Here is a 12,336-nt window from a genome sequence, read left to right as displayed (position 1 = left end):
TTTCATTCTAGTTTGTGGCCACAGACAATTTTGCCATGTGCCAACACTAACTACTTGTCTTGTTACTTAATGTCAAGTGTTTACTGTCTGCTCTGAAAACCAATATCGAATCACTTCTGCAATGTCTACATCTGGGGGTGGGGTTTAACATAGTTCTGAATATGATCAACTTCCTCTAGACAGTAAAATTTATGGTATAGAATTACAGATGATTGTGCCTAACCAGGTGTTTTATTACTACACATATATTTCGTTCAGCTTAGCCAGTTCCACTACATTTTCATTTTCACATGTTTCATAAGTTGAGAATTTAACCTGAAACTACTACTATTTTTGTATCCACTAGTTTGTACTCCCTTCAGTATTCCTGTTGACAACTGCAATTTTGTAAATTTTCATACATGATATTCTACAAATTGTGCATGCAAGTGAACGGCCAGATACTCTCTATTCACATGACTCCCAAACATGTTTCAGGGTATTCCACACTTAAACAGTATTGACATCATGGGCACATGTTGAATTCTTACAAATATCTCAATAGCATGAAACAGTTCCATGTCATCTTCAGAAACAAAGATATCAGTTCTGCGAGATAGTGTAACATGATTGCCGTTATTCTCGATACATATAAAGAATGTTTGACAGTATAAACAGCACATTCACAGCACTGAGCCACATTGTCTCCTAATGTCAGTGGTGTGCCAGTAAGAAGACTGATGGCAGATCAGTGCACAATAGCAAGGGGCAGTGTACAACTTGATACTCCAGCCAATAGCATCATTCTGCCACTTCTTTTAGCATCATTCTGCCACTTCTGTCTGTAGCTTGCACTTCTGGGTGCATGGAGAGCATTTAGCACTGATTTCCTTTTTTTAGCTCAGGTATGGTGGAGGCACTTCGCCACTGCAGTTTTCACTGTAGGTAGCATAAAGCAAACATTCCAAGAATTACACCAAGAAGTTGGTTAGTTGGTGAGGGATTAAGCTTCAAGGCCATCAGTTCCCCAGCCAAGAGACAGTTCATCTGGAGTCAGCGAGTCAGCCAGAAATTTGATGGAATTATAAAAGCTTGAAAGAGTGGTAAAAGCAAGGCACTGAAAGCAATACTGACACCAGAGCTGAGAAATAATTTAAAGGAATGTAAAAGTAAATGGTCAAGCCAGTATGTAGAACAGAGAACAGACAGGGCTTCCAAAGGGCAAATCTATAGTGAGAGTAACCCCACCAGCATATGACCTCCCACCAACCTGCAAAGCCAGCCCCAGAGTAAACAATGCCTTCAGCCAGGAGATTGGGGTGATTGTAAAAGTGAGGAAGCTAAACATGTAAAGGACATCAGTTGGACTCTCAATAATAAAATAAGATGCGAGAAATAATCAAATAAATAAATAAATAAGCAGCTAGGGCCAATAAAATAAGGTGAGATTAGGTACATAAGTGGTCAGGGCCAGGCGAGTGTCATTTGGGGCTCTGCATGCAATGGGAGGCATCCCTACCATAGCCACCTAGTCCTCAACCCATTGTACTCAAAGTGTTAAAGAAGGGAACAGCACCCACTATTCATACGAGTGCTACCCCTAAAACAGAAAATATGGTGTGGCAGAAAAAAGGACTAACCACATCTAAAAGCAATTACAACAGTGTAAAAGAGGGATGGCTCAGTCAGCTGGCTAAAAAGGCTAAGAACAAGGGTCCTTGAGACCCAGCACGCAGCTGGTGACAATCCGAACCCAACCACCTTGTCCCCACCCCAAAAGTAGTTTAAAATTTTATTTCTCAAAATAAAAACCACTTTCGTGGAAAAAGTGAAGAACCAGTTCAAATGTGCATCGGTTGCCCACAGTATTACAGCCATGCTTAGCATGGACATTCAGAAGAATGGGGCATTCTACAACGATGTGTCCCACTGTCTGTTAGGCTCTGCTACCACAATGTGGAGGTGCCTCATTAAATAGTATAAAACTATGGGTGACTGATGTGGATGTGACATAGGTTGGTGGATTCCTTCCAGGAGGAATGGAAGAAGGAGAGCCATGCAGCAATATTGTCTTTGATAGTGTTGGGTTCTTTGGAGGAGACAGTAGCCTACCAACTGTTGTTCCATTTTGAGTGAGGAGAGGTCTTATTTACACCCACAAATCCACAGCTGGGATTGTCAACGCAAATGGTGGGCGAATAACCGGTCTACCAGTTCATTCCCCAGGATACCAATATGACTTGGGAGCCAGATCACAGGATGACAAGAGTAGCATCAATCAGTGGCCTTGGAGACTGCTCATTGAGTCACTATAAATTAATTGAGGATAGCCTCTTTAACAAAACATAAGACTCTGTCAACGGCCATCAGCTCCAGCATAAAAACACAACATGTTCCCAGCAATAAATTTTGTTGAAACTTCCTGGCACATTAGAACTGTGAGCTAGTCCAAGACTCGAACTCAGGCTCTTTGCCCTTTGCAGGCAAGTGTTCTACTGATGGAAGTAAAGCTGTGAAGGCAGGTAGTAAGTCGTGCTTGGGTAGCTCAGTCGATAGACCACTTGTCCATGAAATGCAAAAGTCCCGAGTTTGACACTCAGTCCAGCACATAGTTTTAATCTTCCAGGAAGTTTCATCAGTGCACACTCTGCTGCAGTGTGAAAATTTGCTCCTGACTGGCAGGATATGTACATGTATACCCCATCCTATCCTTGATTTTAGAGCCATCAGTGTAAGTGATGGTAGCAACATGATACTCCTTAAGAACAGATGCCAAGAAGTCATGGGAGAGAGGGACGGGGAGCAATTGAAACATAAGGAGCACATTCTAAGTGAGTTAGGAAGAGGTTCCGGTGGGAGGCCTCAAGGTGTATTTGAATAGGTAATCCAACCTGAGAGTAGATGCCTCTTGTATGTAAAAAGGACTCGATAATTTGCATTATTAGGAAAGAGTCAGATAGTGGTTGGTTAAGTAAATTAGAGTTGGTATAGTCAGAACTGAATAGGTAAGATCCCCACTTTGGCAAGGAGACCATCTACAGGACTAGTCATGATGGCACATGTGGCCAGTCTTACCCCATGATGACAGACTGAGTCCAATAATTTCAAAACTTAAGGTAATGCTGAGCCAAAAGCCTGTCAACCACAATCCAACCGAAAACCTGGCAAACTTAATCCAATCGAGACAAAACCAAGGCCCAGTAAGCATGCAATAGTGTAATGCGATCCGCACCCCGAGTAGTGTGGGCAGGAAAGCAGAGAGCGTTAAGCTTTCACATGCATATGTTTAGTTGACAAATGTGGTGCAGCTATGTCAGCTTTTTTCCAGAAGGGTTGTCACAAAAATCAAGACGAAGTGCCTGTGTACCCAAGTAGAGTTTTGTAGAGTTCTGGGTCAGGATGGAATGTGGTATACAATGACAGAAATGCAAGACTCGCATTTTTGCTGGAGAGAACTGGAAGCCGTGGGAAAGCGCTACAGATTGAGAGATATACCAAACACAAAAGTCATCAACGTAGCAACACAGGGGTGACTACTGGCCTGGTGGAAGGTCACCAGTGTGCCGATGGCAATGAGGAAAAGTATCACACTTAGCATGGACCCCGCTGAGCATTGTTCCCCTGGACCCCCAACCTGAAACAACCAGTAGGATGAAAATTGGTAGGGAAGATAGAAATCCACACTCATGGAGGGTTGAGGATAAGTAAAATGTGATGGAATCAAGTGGTGTATGCCTCACTGAGGTCAAAAAGGACTACAAATGAGGTGTTGGATTTTATATAATGCCTTACAGATTGCTGTTTCTAACCTAACCAGCTGGTCAGTTGTGGACTGTCCCTCCTGGAAGCCACAATGATGGTATGACAAAGGGCCCCTGATTCAAGAACCCAGCATAATTGTTGAGCTACCAACATCTCAAGCCATTTGCAAAGTATGCCAGTAAGGCTAATCAGTCTGTAGCTATCTACGGACATACCGTTTTTCCTGGTTTAAGGATTGAAATGAGGATACTATTTCACCACTGCAAAGGGAAACACCTTCTAGCTAAATATGGTTGAAGACCCTGGGTAGATGGAGTCTAAATAACATTCATTTGTTTGATTATCTGATTACGAATTCAATCAAGGCCTGTGGCTGTATTGTGTGATGAGTCAAGAGCTAGAAGCAGTTTCCAATCAGTGAAAGGAACATTATATAACTCACCATGATGGAGGGTAAAGAATAAGGAGATGTCTTCAACTTCTCTTCTACGCATTCAAAAGGTAGCCAAGTAAGAAGAGAATGCTGACACTGTTGCAAAGTATGTTGCAAGATGTTCGGCAAGAACTGACACCTTGGTAGAGATACCATCATGAAGGGAGAGAATCTGAACAGCTGTTGATCTTTAGCCGTGCAGTACACTATGGAAGTTGGTCCTGGCATGAAGAGGAATACATTATCACAGAGGAAACATAGTGCTCTCAGCATTCCTTCTTATGGTGTTTAATTAGATAAGGAGTCTCGGTATGGAGCTGGTTAAAAGTGATGAGGGTTGTCTGTGAGGAATGTCACTTGAGACACTGCAGGGCCATTGACGAACCTGAATAGCTGTTGCAATGCCTTTAGTCTATTATGAAACCACCTGGCAGTGGAGGGGGCCTGTTGGGCATTGGCTTTTAAGCACGTATATGAGTTTATGCAGTTACTGTGCGCAGATGATCTTTATCACTGCACACAGTAGATGCGATTTAAGGCAGTCTTCCCCTGTTGGTCCAGACTACAGAAAAACTGTGAGCACTGGAAGAATGATAATGATCTTCTCAGGAAGCACTATTCAAGAACTACAAATATTCAAGACAGATAGTGAAAATATTTTACTGCTTTCATCATACATCTCATGGAAAGTCCATAAGTACAGTATAAGAGATATCACAACAAATATGAAAGTACACTGACTGTCATTTATAGACAGTCATTTGTATACAGTAAGACCACACTAATCTGACAATTGATAGCCTAGCAGACCCAATAGCCTGGCATGCCTCAGAAATTTTCCTGTAGTTTTAGCTGGGCGTTGTTGGCAGTACAGTTGAATGCCTTTGAAAACCATTGGAATCGTTCAACATGGCACCTCGTCATTGACAACTGCCTGCCTCACTGAGAAATTATATGCTCATCAAGATAAGCCAGTTGCTTTGTTAGCTTTGCACTAGTATCACCAACTCTGCATTATATAAATTTACAGTACTACATTTACATCAGTGCTGTGCAGTTTTATTTAATAGTTATTTAATATAGTCACTGAACTGTATGAATATTAAGTTACTTGTACAACTGTCAAATAGACTACAGCACAGTAAATAGTTCATACGTACTGTGAGTACATTTTCCAAACAGAGAAAAGATGCACCTAAATGGGAAAATGCAAACACATGAGCACATGACATCGACAATGCACCAAAAACTGGACATCATAAGACGATTGGAAAAATGTGACAACTGAAACAACATTATGAAAAGGATAGATTGTTACTCACCATAAAGATGATACACTGAGTTGCACACAGGCACAACAAAACGGCTGTTACACATTGAACTTTCAGCCAAAGCCATCTTCAGAAAATAAAACACACATACATTCTCACAAGCAGGCATACCTCACACACACGAGCATTATCGGTGGCCGTGACATATGTGCATGAGTTATGCCTGCTTGTGCGAATGTGTGTGAATTTTCTTTTCTGAAGAAGCTTGGTGTGTAACAGCCTTTCACTGCACTTGCCTGCAGTTAAACATGTCATCTTTATGGCAAGTAGCAATCTATCCTTTTCATAATACTGTTGGTATTCCAATCTGCACTTTCCACTGTTTGAATTTAATACTCCATCTTCAACTGTATACAATATAGAATACTACTCACCAAAGGAAACATTTCATTGCAGACGTGCACAGCAAAAAGATGCTATACATTTAGCTTTTGGCCAGGCCTCCTTTTGGACTAGGAAACAACCATAAATTCACACAAGCAGATCTTACACACCTATGACGACTGTCTCTGGCGACTAAGGCCAGACAGTGAACTGCAACAGCACCTCATGGGAGAAACAATCTGGCATGGATGGGGTGGAGGGTAAGGAGGAAGCTGGGATGGGGTACAGGAGGGATAGCAGGGTAGTGGTGGGGGAAGGTGTAATGCTGCTTGCGGGAGTGTGCAAGGATGTGATGAGGACAGGGTAGGGCTGCTAGATGCAGTCAGGAGGTTTGAGAGGGGAGAGGGAGGGGAGGAGAGTGGGGGGGGAGCAGAGGAGAGGGGGGAGAGGAAGAAAGACTGGTGGGTGAGGTGGTAGAATAAAAGATTATGTATTGCTGGCGTGGGAGCAGGGAAGGGGATAGGTAGGTGAAGGGCAGGATTAGCAAAGCCCTTTCCATTAGCTTGATAATTTGGCATATTTGATACACTGGCACTGACAGATACTGGATCATCTATGACTATCAAAGGCCCTACTGTAGTCACTTTCTGAATGGAAAATAAAAGGAAAGAACAAATAATGGTACAAAGTATCCTCCACTTTGCAACTGGAACTTTGGTATGTTCACTGAAAACATTAATAAGAAAATATTTCAGAACAGCTGAATTTATCAATTTAGTTAAAGCAGAGGATAAATGTAGCCAAAAGGCTGTTAGAGCATCAATTACTTCAGGTATTAAGGAAATGTTCAGAAAGACATCTAAACATTACTGCTTAAAGTACAACAACAAACAGCTTTCTGATTACCTGAGCAGCAAGTTTCAAACATTCGTCACAGCGGCTGAAAATGTGGAATCTCTAAAGGCAACATTCAAGACTATTGTGCAGTACACTTTAGAGATGTATGTGCAAAGCAAGGTTGTGAAGTGTGAGAAAGACCCCTCCCTAGTTGTTCAACAGCCAACTTAAAAGCTGTTAAAAAACAAAGAGACCTTTACCACCAAACCAAAGCCTCACAATAAGTTTTTGATAAATTAAGAAATAAAATTCTATCTGATGATTATTCTAAAAGGCTTTAGTCTTACATAAAATCAATAAACTCATCAAAAGCATTTACACAATCATTCAGTGACCCTTCTGGCACAAAGAATAACTAAAGAATACCAAAATACTGAATTTCAATTTCTGAAATTGTTCATTGAGAAAGACCATACAACAGTTCTTACTTTTAATTGTATGAATGCCAAAACTGCACAAAAACAACTTAACTTCTTGAGTGAAGGAAAGGTCACTAGACTTGATGGAATACTTGGGACAATGAAGGATTTCAAATGACTGTGAAAAGAGACATGTCATAGTTGTTTTCAAGAAGGACCATCAGACAAATGTACATAAACATACATCTATACTGCTGATGCCAATCTGTTGTGGAACTATGAAACGTATTTTATACTTTCATATTGTGATGGTTTGGAGACAAAAAATATCATGTGTAGGATTCCACAAACCATTAACTTGTAAAACTGAGATTGGTCTGTTCACAATCAAATCAAGAAGATAACAGATAATGGTGACAAGGCTGATGCACTTTTCCTTGACTTCCAGTAGCCACTGGACACAATTTTGTACTCTTGCCTAGTGAACAGAATATGAGATCACGGAACGTGGGACCAGATTTGTTACTGTATTAAGGACTTCTCAGCCAATAAAATTCAGCAGTTCATTAACAGGGAGAACTCGCTGGTTGTAAAACTAGTTTTGGGCATATCACAAGAGTGTGTTCACTATGTATATTAACAATATGGAACATAATTTTGAAATATTGACAGGGCAGCAAATAATGCTGTGGTACTTGGGGAACCCACAACACACGAAAACTGTAGTGAAATGCAGGAAGACCACCAAAGAATCACTGTTGCATACAGGAACTGGCTTTTGTGACCGCATGGTCATGTGTTCAGTAAGTATGCATGACATCACAGAGTTTCTCATCCAACTCAAGTGGGAGATGCTACAAGAGAGGCACCCTGCACCACATATAGATTTACTCTGAAAATTCCTAGAACACCTTGTCCAAGAAGAATCAAAGAAAATTTTACTGTCTGCCACAAATGTCTTGCAAAATAATCATGGTGGCAAACTCATGAAATTCAGGCTCATATGGAGGCCTACCAACTGTTATTCCCTTCAAATACAATTTGCAAATGGAAGAGGGAAGTGGAGAAATAATATTGGTATTCATACTATCCTCGACCATCCTACTTAAGACAGCCTGTGGGGAATTTTATTTATTGAAACACTGTGACGTGCAAGGTGGAAATTATGCCCATGAGCAAGAGTAACTGATGTACATACATATACAATTAATGTTCCAGTTTAAATTTATTTCAGCAATTTGGAATTCAGTAAGATTCTAATACTAAGTGGTGAAATATGTGTCCACGTGTGTTGCATTCCTCAGTGATTACAGCTGTAGCACATATAAAACCAGAAGCTTACAACTTGCTGAAATAAGAAAAATTTGTCATTCAAGCATCTTGCATTAATGGAAGCAAATGTATTTACTTCTGTACACACACTATGATTGTAAATAAGTGTAAAAAGTAACAAAGTGATTATTATTTTAATAATGTTTACAATATTAAAAGAACAGACACGCTAGCAATATTTCAACACAGCTACAAGTATTTCCAGTACTGTTTCCCATATTCAGGCAAGGTTTTCACTTCAGTTTCAGCTTAGTGTTCTTTGTATCTCAGACAGAGATTTCCAGCAACTAACAGAATCATTTTACATGTGACAGAATGACGCTTCACTTTTTCTGCATTTTTTAAATTAATTACAACACACAAAATGTTTGTGTTACTGTTTTTCAGTTATTTCAAGCTGTTCCCATTTTTCCCTTTATTTCAGTTTTGGGGCTCACAGTTTAATAGTAATATAACACAACAGTCTTCTACAAAATACATATAATGTTTGTATGATTAACGAATGCCCAAAAAAAAAGGTTAATTGTAGTTACCTCCTTCAGATGAATGAAGTTATTTAACACACTCTGGAGATCACTGCTAAGTTCCACTACTTTTTCTGTCATACCACAAGAAAATAAACCCTAAAACAAAACAAACATCATGTCACCTTATAAATAAAAATTTCAGTAAAAACAGATGAAAATGTTAAGTCCTTTTCAAACAACATTTTTTTCAAGCAAACTTTTGTAGTTCAAATTATAAACTGACAAATGGGAAAAGAAATGTAGCACTCATTAAATCAGCCAAGAAAGACAGCATGAATATAGTTAAATATATCAATAAAACTTCAACTGGGAAAATTAATAAATTATAAGAAAGAAATTGTGGCAAAATGTATAGTGCTGTGATACATGCAACTGAGAATTAGCACCAAAAAAGGACATATTGTTACAACTAACTTGTGCCTACCACACATCATTTTATATAGATATGACAACCACTAAACTGGATGGTGCATGAATGGGCAGAGAAGAACTGTCTACCTTGTGGCGCCCAGTACCCGTTTGCTGAACAAGCTCAACAGCATGACTCAAGGGACCTGAGTGCTAGCTAGTCTTACAGGCTATTTGGATTCTCCTATATGATACTAGTTTCCCTGAATTCCATAGATGGGAACTTGCCCTACAACACATTCTTGCACCTTGACACCCTCCTGGATTTTCTCTCTGTTAACACATCCTGCTTTTTTATTATTCTTTTTATAAAAAATTATTAAAACTCTTTTTGTCAAAATTCATAATTGCACTATTTTTCACTCTTACTAATAATCTGTACTTCTCACTTGGTTCTTGTCATCTCTGGCCTCTAAATCTAAGCACCAGCACTCAATGGAATCCCTACCAGACTCTATACCAAATTTGCAGTTGAGTTAGCCCCTCTTTCAACCACAATCTCCCACACTGCCAAGTAGTAGAAGACATCACAGGTCACACTCATCTACAAGAAGGTTAGAAGGTTAGCAGAAGTGGTCCACAAAACTAACACCAATATCCTTGACATTCATTGTTCCAGAATCTTGGAAAATATCCTGAGGTCAAATGTAGTAATAGTTTAAGGTCCTCTGAAGGATGTTCACCAGACAATACACAGAGAGGAGAATCCAACTGGGTACAAATTAATAACACGTCAAATGTCAAAATTTTAACTGTTAAGTTCCAAGTCATTCGAAACAAAGTAGCTGAATTTACTGCCTTCCAGGAACACTGTCATGTTCAAATTACACTTGAGACAGAGTGCTGCAAGAAAGACAAAGTAGAAAACTCCAAACTATATCAGAAGGCGTGGAACGTATATCAAAAAGATGGGTTAAATGGCACTGGGGGGAGGAGGGATGGGGGGGGGGGGGAATTCATTGCAGACGTCAAAATTATTCTGCCTATTAAGGTCTAAATGGGTCTGTGAAGTTATCTGCATGTAAGTAACCAGCCTAGGATAGCTCAAGTTAATCATCAGCTGTTTTTATCGGCCACCAGATTCCACCATGGCAGCCACAGGCTCATCCAAAGTAAGTTTGTGCTCAGTAGCACAAAAGAGCCCAATCATGCAATGACAGTTGGATGCAACTTTAATGTACCGAGTGTAAACTATGGATTCATAGCAGGTCTAACAGTCTTGTGAAGTAGTTCTACACATTTTCTGAAAACTGACTAGAGCAGCTCGTTTGACAACTCACAGGCGATCAAAATACACTGCATGATAAGACATGGTCAGATGTCAATGTAACTTAGTAATGCTATAATAATCTGGTGCCATTTTTCAACAGGAAAATGCTTGTTCACACATGGACTGTGTGCCTAAGAACTGTCAGCGCAATTTTGAGGTCTTCCTGTGGTCTGCAAGATCCTCAAATCTGTCTCCAATAGATCTGGATATCAATGACCCTGTGCCAGTATCCAGGATCAAGGACAACAGCTGTGGGCCAGCTTGCCTCAAGAGGTAATACAACGGCTTTACAACACCCTTCCCAATGGAATAGAAAATGTGTCCACACTAGATGGGGTACAACGTCATACAGGTAAGTGGGCTTACACTGCCAAGCTCTCATCAGTTTGACTCAATTTTGTAATCACTCAAATAACATCACTTGCCCTCTCAACCCATGAAGCTCCATTTCATTTCAACCTCCCCTTATGGGTGCTTCACTTTTTTTGTCGGGTAGTTTATTTCATACCCTGTAGCTACAAATAGGCCTGAGACAGAGATTGGTGATCATGATGTCACTAATAATTACAAGTTCACAAATCCACCAAGAAGGCTAGAAGAGTTTTTATGGTGGGGAGAACAGATAAGCAGATGTTAGCTTACTTCTTATACAACAAATGGACACCATTCAGTTCAAATATGCTCAATGTAAAGGAATGACTGGCAAAGTCGAAATTGACTGTAAATCACACTCTGGAGAAGTACGTGACAAGCACAAAAAATTTTGGAAAATGCTGAGCATGTAGATATTTTTGCACTCTAAGATCAAAACATGACATGGAAATGTTGACAGGTAAGAGTCAGTAAAAATTATGTGACTATAAAAAGATTGATGTGCACGGCATACAACTTCCTCCATAATATGTTAGCGGGAGTACCTGGCGGCAAGAACCAGAGAAAATTCTGGACTTGTGTGAAATCACTAAGTGAGTCACAAGTTTCCATCCAGTCACTCATTGACCAGCTTGGGCTGGCAATAGAAGACAGCAAATGGGAGGCTGAATTTTTAAAATTCGGCATTTAAAAAAATCATTCACGCAGGAGGAGAGTAAGAGCACACCATCATTTGGCTGTTGCACAGACTCCAACAAGGAGAACATAGTAATAGTCATCCCTAGGGCTGAGAAGTAGCTGAAAGAGTTGAAAACAAATAAGTCAACAGGTCCAGATGGTATCCCAATTTGTTTTTACTGAGAGTACTCTTTGACATTGATCCTTAATTGGCTTGTATTTATCGTGACCCTCTTACCCAGGACAAAGTCCTCAGTAACTGAAAAAAAGGGAATACAGGTGACTTCTGCATATAAGAAAGGTAAAAGAACAGACCTGCAAAACTGCAGACCAATATCCTTAATGTTGGTTTGCTGTAGAAGTCTGGAACACATTCTTAGTTTGAACACAATAGATTTCCTTCAGGCAGAGAAGTTACTGCCTACAAATCAAAAGAATACTTACAAAGCATCACTTGTGCGAAACTCAGATTATCCTCTTCGATCGGGATATTCTGCAAACCATACATGAAGGTCAATAGGCAGTTTCCATTTCCTTGGTTTCTGGCAAGTGTTTGAGATAATGCCCTACTGCATACTGTTAATGAAGGTCCCAGCATACGGAATAATTTCAATATGTGAATGGCCCAAAGACTTCTTAAGTAATAGAACCCAGTACATTGTCC

At 40.0% G+C, this 12,336-nt stretch overlaps 1 protein-coding gene across 1 annotated transcript in view; it reads right to left on the bottom strand.

Annotated features, from left to right (window-relative positions):
- The window catches only part of LOC126252815 (epidermal growth factor receptor substrate 15 homolog), a 158,167-nt gene that overhangs the window by 120,016 nt on the left and 25,815 nt on the right, over window positions 1-12,336 (bottom strand). Inside the window, exon 2 of the mRNA XM_049953756.1 lies at window positions 8,951-9,040. Within this exon, the coding sequence (XP_049809713.1) occupies window positions 8,951-9,022 (72 nt within the window). The 5' untranslated portion in view covers window positions 9,023-9,040. The remainder of the gene's footprint in view (window positions 1-8,950; window positions 9,041-12,336) is intronic.

This window comes from Schistocerca nitens, chromosome 4 (assembly GCF_023898315.1).
Source record: "Schistocerca nitens isolate TAMUIC-IGC-003100 chromosome 4, iqSchNite1.1, whole genome shotgun sequence".
NCBI lineage: Eukaryota > Metazoa > Arthropoda > Insecta > Orthoptera > Acrididae > Schistocerca > Schistocerca nitens.
Note: the sequence above shows the minus strand (reverse complement) of the source record. Positions and strands in the feature narration are given on the sequence as shown.